Source organism: Bactrocera neohumeralis, chromosome 2, assembly GCF_024586455.1.
Source record: "Bactrocera neohumeralis isolate Rockhampton chromosome 2, APGP_CSIRO_Bneo_wtdbg2-racon-allhic-juicebox.fasta_v2, whole genome shotgun sequence".
NCBI lineage: Eukaryota > Metazoa > Arthropoda > Insecta > Diptera > Tephritidae > Bactrocera > Bactrocera neohumeralis.
In genome coordinates this window covers 5,897,659-5,910,469 of record NC_065919.1, presented here as the reverse complement: position 1 = coordinate 5,910,469, position 12,811 = coordinate 5,897,659, and the positions used below count along the sequence as shown (strand labels likewise).

General features: G+C 34.8%; 1 protein-coding gene across 4 annotated transcripts in view; it reads left to right on the top strand.

Moving 5' to 3' along the window:
• LOC126768049 (uncharacterized) overlaps nt 1–12,811 on the top strand; it is a 252,387-nt gene that overhangs the window by 197,317 nt on the left and 42,259 nt on the right. For all 4 annotated transcript variants that reach the window (XM_050485929.1, XM_050485928.1, XM_050485925.1 and 1 more), the window contains 3 exons: nt 2,926–3,126; nt 11,187–11,338; nt 12,059–12,203. In XM_050485929.1, the coding sequence (XP_050341886.1) occupies nt 2,926–3,126; nt 11,187–11,338; nt 12,059–12,203 (498 nt within the window). The remainder of the gene's footprint in view (nt 1–2,925; nt 3,127–11,186; nt 11,339–12,058; nt 12,204–12,811) is intronic.

Genomic DNA, 12,811 nt, shown 5'->3' with positions numbered 1-12,811 from the left:
TTTTTAAAATCAAATATCGCCGAAATCACGAGCTTCAATTTTAGGCAAAAATAGTCGGTTATCAATGCGCGATAACGGTCGCCGTTGACAGTTGCGTTCTTACGAACATACCGGCACACACACGTCCCCTAACCGTTTTCTGTATGAAATGGTAGCTCTTGAAATCTTCAGGTTGCTCTTCATCCCAAATGCGGAAACTTTGCTTTTTACATACCCATTGAGCTAGAAATTGGCATCTGCGCTGAATAAAATTTTCTTCAAAAACGTCGGATCTTCTTGGGACATTTAAAGAGCCCATATGACGAAGCGATGTTGCTTGGGAAATTCGAGTGGCTTCAGTTCTCGCACAAGATGTATTTGCTACGCTTACAATTTAAGATGTTGACGTAAAATGCGCCAAGTCATTCCATACGTCAGTTCTAGTTACTGCGAACGGCTACTAGGATAAATAAAGTCAGGGATATTGAATTTTAAAGTATTGAGATTTTGTCTAAATAAAATCGGTATCCACAAGCCTACCAGTTTAAATTTTTTTCTGAAATTCTAATTTGTTAAATATAAGCTGTGTGCCAAACTACGGCAGCATCTAACTATCCAGTTTTACAATCAACAAAACTTCACCGATTCGCTGTTATTTTTAGCTTTCGGTTGGCTTCTTGGTATGCTTCAAACCTTATCATTTGTCTTTCAGAAGCGAAATTTCAACTGACTGTGGAACAGACAATGACAGAACTACGAATTATTGACATTTCGTTCAACCATTGATGCAATCTTCATTCATACGCATATGAACCAATGGCTTTACGATTTCATTTTATGCCACTCTTTACATATACTGCACTCGTAATTTTGGCGACTTTTCGGCAAGCGCTTAAGCCGCATATTATGGCAATTTGTCGTTGGCGTCCCGATCCCATGAAGAGCGGTCAGGCAGCGCTTCGACAAGCAAGTCAAAGTTCGTTGTGCTTAAAGGTTGCCAAGGTCTGCCGTTTGGCTGCAAATGTATTTACCAACTTCGTTTGCTTTCTTTCCTGGTTCCATCCAGTACTAACCGTTAGCTTCGCACTTCCTACTTGAAGCGTAACTGCCTGCAAGGCTTCTTGTTGCTGGTAGGTGTGTTTTATTTGGGTCCATCAACACAACCCCGCCATTTCGGCTTATTGTTATAGCCAGCTCTTACTGTTTGGCAGTCAAATTGTTGTTGCTGTTATTGTTTGTGCTTTATGTTATAGACCATTTTTTCACTCGACACAAAATTGGCTTTCTGATTCTACTTAGTTTGTCTGCCTTTTTCACGTTTTTTCACAAAATATTTCCTCTAAAGAGGCTACTTGGCCGCTGCAGCAAATTGTCTGCCAACGAAAAACTCATCGCAAATACAAACCTACATAGGTAGGTATGGTATGTTGCTTGTAATATGACATAAATTCTTATTCCTTAACGAGTATAGAAATTCAACTTGCCTTTGCTGGTATGTGTGCGCATGTTTACAGTACAGTTTTTGTACACAAAACTTTTATGCCGAATCCTCCGCCACTTCATTGCGCAGATCTGTCGTATGAAGCTCATTTGTCCCTACGTTGTACTCATTTTCTCGCCAAGCGTTCAGTTTTTGCTCCATTTTGTCATTTGTATATTTTTTGATTGCACTTTGTAAAGCGATTACTCCAAGTTCCAAAATATAAATAAAATGCAATTTCCTTAATGGACGTGCACATTTCTGGCAGACACGGCGGCCGGACGAAAATTTGCAAAAACATACTTTCGCAGCGGAAAAAGGAGTAAATACCGAACGCAGAGTAGATAGCTGGTGCAAATTTGGCACTTCTAATATTTTTGACATATTGAGCTGCTTTTCGTACGGTAGTAACTAGTTGACACTGTGAAGAAGGGTTTGCGAAGACAAACGGCTGCAAGAAATCTTAATGTTGAAAGTGTGTTTTAGAGAAACGACAGCTTCTCTTAAGAAAAACGATTTTATTTAGATATAGTATAATGTTCTGAATTTATTATCTTTGGTTAATTGGTGAACCATGACGTATGAGAAACATCTTAAATTTATTTCCAAAAATAAATGCTGCGTTTATAGCCGATATCAGACCGCTATAGCAATAGCTGCCATATAAACTGCACGTTCGGAATAAAGCGCTTGTATGGAAAAAATATATTCACAAAATTTGGCTTCAATAATCCATGAAGAATTATTCAGATTGGATAACTAAAATTTGTTAAGGTTGTTATAGCTGTTGGTAAACCCATGTTAACGCTTTTTCTTGTTATTGTCATTATTTAAAATACTTCACAAAAAGTAATTGTAAAGATTCTCTTGGAGTTTTAACATTTTCATGTGTCTAGCTCATAATGACCAAAGAAAGCTTAGCTTAAATTTTTATTTCTAGAATTTTCTTAAATTTCCAGTTACGTCAGTTCATTCCTTGAAAGAGTTCTTTAATATTTTTTAATCCTTTAAAAATTAAATAGCTAAACACTAATCTACATATAAACCAATTCTCACTATTTGCACGAAAGCGCTTAGAAAACAGTCTACACAACAAACTATTACTTTCCAAATGGTTTATCACTGCTAATGGAGTCAAACTTAATTGACCTAAAACAACAAGAACATTACAAATAAACATAAATAATCTTGATGTGCCCGTTTGTAGACAACCGGTAGCATAAATCACTTTTATATAATTTGTGTCATGAGCAAAAATGTGAGATATGTTGCTTTAATAGTTTGGTATAAATGGTATTTAGTGAGACAGATATGTGAAATATATTTATTGCAGCAACACATTACATACAAGATACTACTGCCTTAACAATAATAAATATATATAATATAACATTATTTTATTTGAAGAAGAATTTCTCACATTTATGCTTAATTTATGTATTTTATTTTTCATTTTTAACTTGCAGGCTCACCACCGCCCACGGTGACTTGGCTCTGGAATGGCCACATTCAGAATAGTGTTGTGGATTTCACAGCAGATGGCACCATCAAGAGCAGATTGTTGGTGAAGAATTTGTCACGCATACACCAACATGCTGTGTTCACGTGTCAAGCGAGTAACTTTCACAAGAAATATGTCTCCACCAATATCACCATTGAATTGTATTGTAAGTATAGAGTGGATTTATCCTGTATGTATATGTTTATAGCAATTTAAAGATATTTGATAGAATAGCTTTGAGTGAGCTAAATAAATTATGTCATTAGTTTAGTATTCCATTTTGTGCGCCACTGCGAATCATAGGTGCTACGGCGGATGAGTAATACATGCCTTTATGAGAAAGTGTAAGCAGTATTTTTGCATAGGCAGCTGGAAAACACTGACGCGGAATCAAACGTTACACATAATGACATATTTTGCACGTAAATATATGTATATATAAAACTTTGTAAAAATCACTATCCTAACATCAGTATGAGTCGTCAACAGCCAAGCTCAACTATTTGGTCACAAAATCAATAAACAAATAAAAAAACTTCCACAGTCAGTGTTTGTTATATAAGTATAATAAAATATTGGTATTACGTGATAATATGTATTTATAGGGTAAATATGCTAGAATTTTTGGAGCGCATAGATTTCCATACTTCTTTTCTTCTTCTACAACATTGACTATATATTGGGATTCTATAACTAAAACAAAAATTAAACAAAATGTCTTCAATTGACTCAAAACGATTTCTCTGAAGAGCCAGAAGTCACATGGCGAAGAACTCGCGAATAATCAAAGCAGCTTGCGGCCCACAAACAAAGCACTCAAATAGGATTACTTGTTGACAGTTTGGCCGGTAGGAGAGAATTCAGAGTAACATAACCTTGATTTTTGGCCTGCTTTGAGATGTTTTTTTCGTCTTCGGCTCACCTTTGCTACGATATTCGGCCGATTGAGCATCAGTTTTCGGGTCGTAAGCATGGATCTAAGACTCAATGCCACTAATAATACGTTGGATGACATCCCAGTAGATAGAAAACATAGTTTCTCAGACGTTAACGCGACATTGTTTTTCGAAAAAGGTGGGGGATTTTGGAATCAATCGTGCTTTTACTTTTCTTAAGCCCGAATGATATTTGAAAACGGTTTTCAGTGATCCTTCCGATATCCCAGCGACACCAGATCCAGATCACACTGATTTCCGACTGCTAATCATTGATTCTCAAGCACCAAATTCCTTTATTTTAATGACAGTTTGATAATGGTTGATGTTGATGGCCGTTCTGAACGCGGTTCGTCGTCAACGCGTCCTCGATCCTCTTTTGAATAATTTGTAGCAATAAAAACACCTTCTCGTGAAAACAAATTTCACCCAAAGCCTTCTGTACGTTTCAGCACCAGAATTCTGATTCAACACACAAACTTCTTTTTTGATTAATTTCACTCATCGTAAAACTCGCCGAACGCACTTTTTGTACTTCAGAAAGCCGAGCGTATACTAAACACTAATGATTATTTTGTTGTGAAATTTCGCGCAGATATCATTGGCAGTCATACCCACCAAGAAAAAGATATTTTCGAAGAATGGGTTTTCACGTGAAATTTAAATTTAAAAGTCTTACTAATTTTTGTACAAAGCAGTATTTCTTTTCTCTATTTAGTATTTACACCAATTATATAATATTAAAAAGCTGTAAAGTTAAAATAGCATTCTCAGATATGTATTTATGTTGGAAAATATTTTGTAGAAATATCTGCTGGAGAATGTCAAACTGCGCCTTTTAACATGTTGTTTATTATTTATTTATAGTAAGAGATCCGTGTTTATTTATTTCCTCAGCTTTTTGCTGGTTTGATTGAAGATAGCGCCAACATTCACTTGTCTGTCGGCTGCTAACCTCTGCCATCTTCGTCATAATCCCTATATATGCTTGGCATTTGTTGTTTGTTTAATAAATGCAAAGAATAACGGAAATGCGTAAAGCAAAATATCAAAGTACAATTTATATTGAACTTTAGTTGCTTTACAGTTATAAGCAAATATAAATAAGCAATAACAGCAACTAATCTACGAAGTGCACATTCAGGAAGCGTCGAACGTGTGAAAGATAAAGTTGTGTGAAATTTAAACGATGTTGGAGCAATGATTATCACACTAAATGAAATATTGCTGTATCTGTGCTTATAGCTTATAGCTAAGTGACACTTTTTGTGATGGTGAATGTATATTTTTAATGAACTCTATTTACATATGGAGATTACCATTACTAATTAAAGATAATTTTTTTCACAAACTTCGCAATATTTTTTTTGTAAACCTTCAATTAAGAATTTAGTAGAGTTTAGCCTACAGAGCTTTCATGGAAGTAATATAATTAAATCGGTTTGATATCTCCTACATGTTTTTTTTTACTTCTCACCCACTTCACTTATTTTCACTACTGTTGTGATTTGGCTGCAGTTTGCTTGTTGTCAACCAAATTTGGCTGGTACCTAAAATCGGCAACACGGTTTACATTTAATTAATTTTATAACTAAGACACAATCATTCAGAGGTATTAGCACTCAAATTAATACGAGTTTATACAGAATATGTCAGTAGCGATAGTGTATTTTGTTAGAATGTGAGTTGGTTTAATAAAATGTTTATACAATCGCATTTAGTTGCCCAAAAGTCGGTTATTTTCGTTGTGTTATCTCAGTAAGTGCTAATCAGCATAAGCGTGCCACGGCGTATACGTAACGCTAATGTGGGAAGCTGCACAACTATTGCGTTTATATTTACCTTGCCAGCTATTTCGATTTTCCTGCAGGATTACATATAAATATTCGTTTAATTATATTTAACAATTTTGCATTAAGTTCGAAAATTGTATGCAACAGTTTCGTAACATTTGCATGTATACCGCCACAGCTTTGCCAACCACCGCTTAGATAGCAATTTTTCATGTTAACAAAAACCCTCAACAGTGGCAGTGTTTCGGTGCTGTGAGTGTGCGCTTGTGTGGTATTATGTGTAACGGTCGACTTCACACATAACCTTTTGGTGATCTTTTTGATTTTAATTAAATATTTTAAATTTTAATGGTACACTAATGTTGGAACTAATGCCACAACCACGGCCACCACACGCACAACCAACCGGGATTTTGGCATGCTTAGTAAGCGCATTAAATATTTTCATTATGTAAAATGTTTAATATGAAACAAATGTATACGTAGTGCTGCCATTCCACTTCGCTGGAATTTGGTTGAAAATTTGCAAATTAATTATATGAACGGATGGATTATGAAATCAGTGGGGCGCGTCTTTATGCGCGAAAATGCAACAAAAATTACACAGCCTTACGGTACATGTATTTAAATGTATGCGTAAGCACTTCGCTGGTGAAAAAAATATTAATATGATTCAATTTTCGTTATTTATACACCATTGTGAATAAAGGCAGTTTTTCAATAATTAATATCCTATTAATTTTAAAATTTAACAATTGCAATTAGCACTAGTATGCAGAGTAGCTTTTATATATTTTGTGCATATACCGGTTTTGCCATAGGCATGATAGGATTTCTAAGTGTCATTTCGGCCATTTGTTATATGTCATTATCTTTAATTTTTTCATTGTATTCATCAATGTTTACAATTTCATGATGGAAAGATATTTGCAAGAACAACGTTTACTAATTACTCAATTTTATCATTAAAATAATCGTTCTCCAATTGCAACTTTTCGTGCACTTTTGCCATTTCATGATCCAACTGTGCCCACTATTCGTCGAATTGTTGAAAATTTCGAGCCAAAATTTTCTTTACATAATGATCAAGTACTAATAAGACAAAGAACCGCTCGAAGTAATGAAAATATTGCTGCCGTTCAGCCAAGTGTTTGTTGAAGGCCGCGATTTGTCGATTTCAAGACGTTCTCGAGGTTTGGGACTATCTACAACCACTAACTGGCAGATTTTGAGAAAGCATTGGGTATTATATTCATATAAAATTGTTCTCACTCAAAAATTGAAGCTTTTGGACTGCCGTAAATGTCGTGAATTTGTTGATTTTGCTTTGGAAAAACTTGAAAACGGTAACATTTTTTTTTTAAGAAAATCATCTTCTCCGATGCGGTTCACTTTCATATAAGTGGTGTGGTAAATACAAAACTGTCGATTCTGGTGCGATAAAAATCAACATATTATTTATGAACAACCATTAAATTCACCTGATCACAGTTTGGTGTGGTGTTTCGGTTTGGTGTGATCATCGGTCCGTACCTCTTTCGAAATGGAGCTTGCGATACCGTTATTATCAATGGAAAACGGTATGGATCGATGATACGTATGTTTTTATGGCCGCAATGGGAAGAAATTCATCTTGGCAACATCTAGTTGTAATAAAGCAAGGGGCTACGTGCCACACAGCACGTTCAGTGACGGAATTATTGCGAGAAATGTTTAGAGATTCGATTATCTCAAGAAATTGTGACAATGAATGGCCTTCAAAAAGTTGTGATTTGACACCATAAGACTAATTAAAAATAGCTAATTTGTAGCATTCTCAGTTTTATATGAACTTTGGATACCAATAAAAATGCCATCCTTTTAAATTGGTAAAGTATTCAATGCTTTTTATAAATTTTTAAACTAACACTTAGCAAATAAAATGTACGTGGTACTTATTCTCATTTCATATATATTCATTTGTTATGCTTGTTTCGGTTTTTTATTAAATTTTTACTTGTAACTCCACTGCCATGTGTCCAATAAAACGCTACACCTGTCATCGTTAACAAATTTTAAGCGGTGAAAGGCTATCATTTATCAAATTAGCATTATACTTACCCCACGAAACCGTTAATCTGAATTTGTAACATGTACGCGAGAAGGACATAGATCATTGCAGATACCTACACACACAGGCGGTCTTAAGGCCGCAATTCACACCTCACTGATTCATATTCTACGCATGTATGTACATACACTGAAGTATCCAGCGAAGAAGCACACTTTATTTGAAATATATCCCAAAACTCAAGGCATTTATTGGAACGCAAATGTATGGAAAAATATTCCATCTGTTTAGCGCTTTTGTTTTGAACATTTCATCATTGAACTGGTTACTGTGAACAAGCGCACAATGCCACCGCCAGGGCTGTGATATTTCATGACATTTTTTATAACGTGGATTAAAGTATTCAGTCCACTCTTGACCATCCGTATGTTATTGTTTTTGTTACGCCACAATTAATAGCAACAATGTCGAGATTTTAACGCACCACAAATAATACTATTTAATTATTGTAGTATAAGCTTATAAATTAATGGTGGAAAATATCGAATGAAAAACGAAATAAATTAACACCAAGCATAATATATGCTATGTTTTATGCATAAGGCTGTATCATGTTACCAACTGCAGCAAAGTTGAAAACAGCGTTAATTTTTTGTTGACAGTTTGCTTTACGCTACTTTTAGTATGCTAACTCAAGCTGCCTTGCGGGCGGGTATGTTATATTTTTATATTAAAACTAGCTGACCCCGCAGCCGTTGTCTTGCGTGAAATTAAGTGTTTTGAAATGAAAAGAAAGTTAAATTTATCATTTCATTTTTGCTTTTTCAATGTAACGCAGCTTGATAAACATCTTTTGATTTCCGTACCGATGTACAGAAAAGATGGTTTTCCAACTCGTGAGCATGCCACGTATATCTGACCGTGTGAAAAACATAGCATTTCCAAATTTATGCCACACTCTTCTAGCGACTATCCTTGTGTCCTGTTGATTGTCATCTCAAATGCAATTTTCACTGAAAACGGAATACGTTTGAACTTAAATCGCAAACCGTTAGAACTCAAAGGAATTCTTAGAATCAAGCATTCTGCCTCCTTGTATTCGATAGCGCAGATAGCGGAACAACATAAAGACAGATCCGATTTTGTGACGCAAATGATATGGTGGCATACCAAGCCTGTCCAAAGAATTTAGAAATTCCATTGGATAATTCACGGCGTCGTCTTTATTGTCAAGACGATCGATCGATTTATACGAGCGCAAGTCTCCCGAAATTTGAATTTGAATCTTTCAGTCTAAGTCAACAACATCGGTATTTTTGGCAGCTAACATGGCGCGTGCACTTAAGGAATCGTAGTAACGAAAAGGGAAGATGGAATTGATATCAAACCACCGGAAGTATCAACCGGAATTGACCCATTTCTAATATTTAGCGAAGACGATGTAAAATGTCTTCGGCAATGTCATTTTTGTTCGTATCCCACAATTGTCGCTGATTTGAAGGCTGATTTGTCGAAATGATTATCGCGAAAAGTGTGCGAACTTCATTTTCATTCCAGTGATTAACATGTTCCAGCAATTGTAATTGTAATGCTCAACATTGATATGAGTTTTGAATGTGAATTAGACAATAATGGTGAATATAGTACGATCCTTGTGTTGTCAACTTCGATTTTCACTATTGTAAATTGAATGCTGGATGTTCTACCATTGTCGTCTGGTGAGCGACGCCGATAGTGTGGATATCCATCATTTCTAGTTTGTGTTTCTGAAAGAAAAGCAGGTGGATAGTGTTTGGTGCATTTATTGTCAGATACACGAGTACAAACCGAAGTGGGATTGTGGTTTCCGCAAGGCCCATGAACCATACTGGTTTACAGCACTTTGTATAATACTGGATCTTTCTCTGCATCAGGAATTTCAGCAGAAATGATTTTATCAATTTGATCTGGTGTAACCATTATCCACCACCCAAAGAAGAATGTGTGCGTGCGGCAAACCTCCCTTTTTGCCACTCAACAGAGTACATCTAGCATCTAACAGCACTACTAACCATTGCTTCAAGATAAAGGCCATCAAACATCGTAACTGTTATTTGAAAAGTCGTGCTGTGACATCGTGACGATCGCTTGCTGATTGACCGTGATCCATAATTCCACATGTACATATGCCATCGCATCCTGGGAGTACTTCTTGCCTTGCCTTGCCTTGGGCTACCATACGTTGATGGCAAAAAGAACGCCGGCCGATATTAGGGCGACCTCTTCGCAATTGATCACTTTGTATGAAACACACGTAAAGGTTGCACTGAATAATTTTCAATAATTTTTCTTTTGAATAGCCGAAATAAAAAAGTAAGCGACCGAAATTGAACGATTCAAATAATTCAAAATCAAAATATTGAAAAACAAAACTAACAAAAATTAAAAAAAAATTTTATGGAAAAAAGTTACTTTTGAAATTATCAAATTTTCCGACTTTTCCTCTCGAAAAGTAAAAGGTATTTTTATTTCTGAACCTTCCCCAATCCACAAAGAACAACCTCTGAAAATTTCATCAAGATTGGTGCAGCCGTTCTCTTAGCCCAATTTTTTGTATATTTATACTAATAAATAAAGAAACAAATATGTACCATTTTGATCGACCACTTTTTGCCATTATCCGCTATAGACATTATTCCATCGGTGTAAAACTTTCATCCAAATTTCGCAATTTCCAGAACGGAAGCGGGCGAACCATTGTTGTGCTACATGAACTGATACAGCATTGTATTCCATAAACTTTACAAATTTCATTGGTGGCTGGCATGGCATTTTTCCCTTTTTATACAACAATTTCAAAATATAGCAATTTTTTTCATTATTTCCACTCATTTTTTAACCGCTGTAACTTTTTTCATCTTACCCGAATTTGATTTCCTGGGTAAATGAAGCTTAAAATCTCACCTTCCCAACACTATATGGTATGACACAATGTGATTGGTAGTACTGGAGATATACGACTGCAACAACATCTATTGACAAAATACGAAAAGACTTTTTCGACTACCCAATATTTGTTATAGACTAACTTTTCTTCATTTTCATATTTTTCTTCATGTAAAAATAATGAGAGGTATATAACAATTAAACCAAAGCCTGGATATATCAAAAAAAAAACGTAAAAATATCATAAACGGTTTAACGAATATTCTAATAAATTTAATAATATTTAAATAAATCCAAAAAAATCGTAAAAAAATCATAAGCGGTTTAACGAATATTTCAATAAATTTCAATATACTCGTGAAAGCCATTTTTAATAATTTTAATTATAAATATTTACATCTTAACATAAGACAGTCAGAATTGGCGTACGAAGAACATATCAACACTTTATTTTATCTTATAACCTCAAACGTCTCAAAATTATTATGATTTTAATATTTCTTTAATCTCAATATAATTGCAGTGCGGCCGCTTATGGTTGAGATTTCCTTCAACAATCAACCGATGTCTGCTGATCGGAAATACGAAATTGAATGTCAAGCCATCGGCTCGAGACCACCATCCAAAATTACTTGGTGGATGGGAAATATGGAGCTGTTGGGACACAGTCAGAAGGTAAATAAAAGTATTTTTCGAAACCAAAAATCATGTTGCTGCAATGCAAATGTTGCAGAAAATACAAAACATTCAAAAGCTTTTTGGAAATTGAAACAGTAATCTACTAAAATGAAAAAGTGCAATATAATAACTTTTAATTATATCACAGTTAGTATATTTTTACCTTGAAAAGATCGATTAAGTCATATCGGTCTTTCTGTCCGTCGCGGCTTACACAAACTAATCGCTCAGTTTTTGAGATTCCGAACTGAAATTCTACAAACGTCCCTTTTCACCAAGAAGCTGTCCCTTTTACCACTCTTTCACCTTTAAAGCATATAGATGCCATACACATGAAACGATGGAAAGTGCTTGCATGGCTTTTTCATTTGACAAAATATGTCCAAGACATTCGGCATGGATTATTGCCAAAAGTGACGTCCAATCTCCGAGAAAACTGTTCGTTTCGATATAGCTGCTGTATATACTGACTGATCAAAGCTTTTGTAAGAAATCTTTTACAGTTGGGTCGGGTATTATAGCTTCGGTTCAACCGGAGTTAAATTTTTTCTCTTGTTTTGAATAAGATATTGTAATAAATTTATTATTTTAGTTTTTCTAAGGAAAATTTGTAAGAAAGAAATTGCGTTTTTCTTCTTTTTTTACTTTAAAATAAATAAATATTTTGCTTTTCTTTGTAATCAACTTTTTTTTGCTGTATTTTCATATTCTTTAAAGGTTTCAGAAGATGGCAATGTCAGCCTTTCCGTACTCAGCATTACACCGACGCGTGCTGATCATGGCAAAGCGTTGTCCTGTCGTGCGACGAATGAGCTGGTGCGCAGCGGCATACGTGAGACGGCGATGAAACTTAATGTATTCTGTAAGTAGCATTGATATTATTTAAAATTCCTAACTTTTTTTATGAATATGTGGTACCTATAAAGCATTGTTTCACTAACGTAAACTTCATCTAGAAACTCTGAGTGTTAAACAAATTTCCACAAATAATATTTTCAAGGTTCCCGTAAGCAGTATATAAATGTATACTAGAAGAGTAGAAATATGTGTCGGATATTTTTGTTATTAGTAGTAAAAATCTTTTTGAATGTGCTTTTGCAAACATTTTAACATTTGAAGTGAGATGAACTTTGGTAGAGGTCAAATCAGTCAATGCCGGTAGGAAGAGTAAGAAGCGCCGTTCTGAGGCTCAAAGTATATTTGGCGAGATAAGTTAACAAGATTTTAATACAATTTTAATTACAATTTAATTAATAATACATTTTCATACAAATCCATTTTGTCAAGTTTCTCTATAATATTTACGTTAGAAACGATTTCGATAACGTTTCACCACAAAAAGAAATGAAACCAAATTATTTTCAGTTTGTTTAATGCAAAAGTTTATATTCAAATCAATTTCACTAAATTTGCATGGGACTTATACTACATATACACATGTTGACACATTGCTTTAGACGTGTAAATATA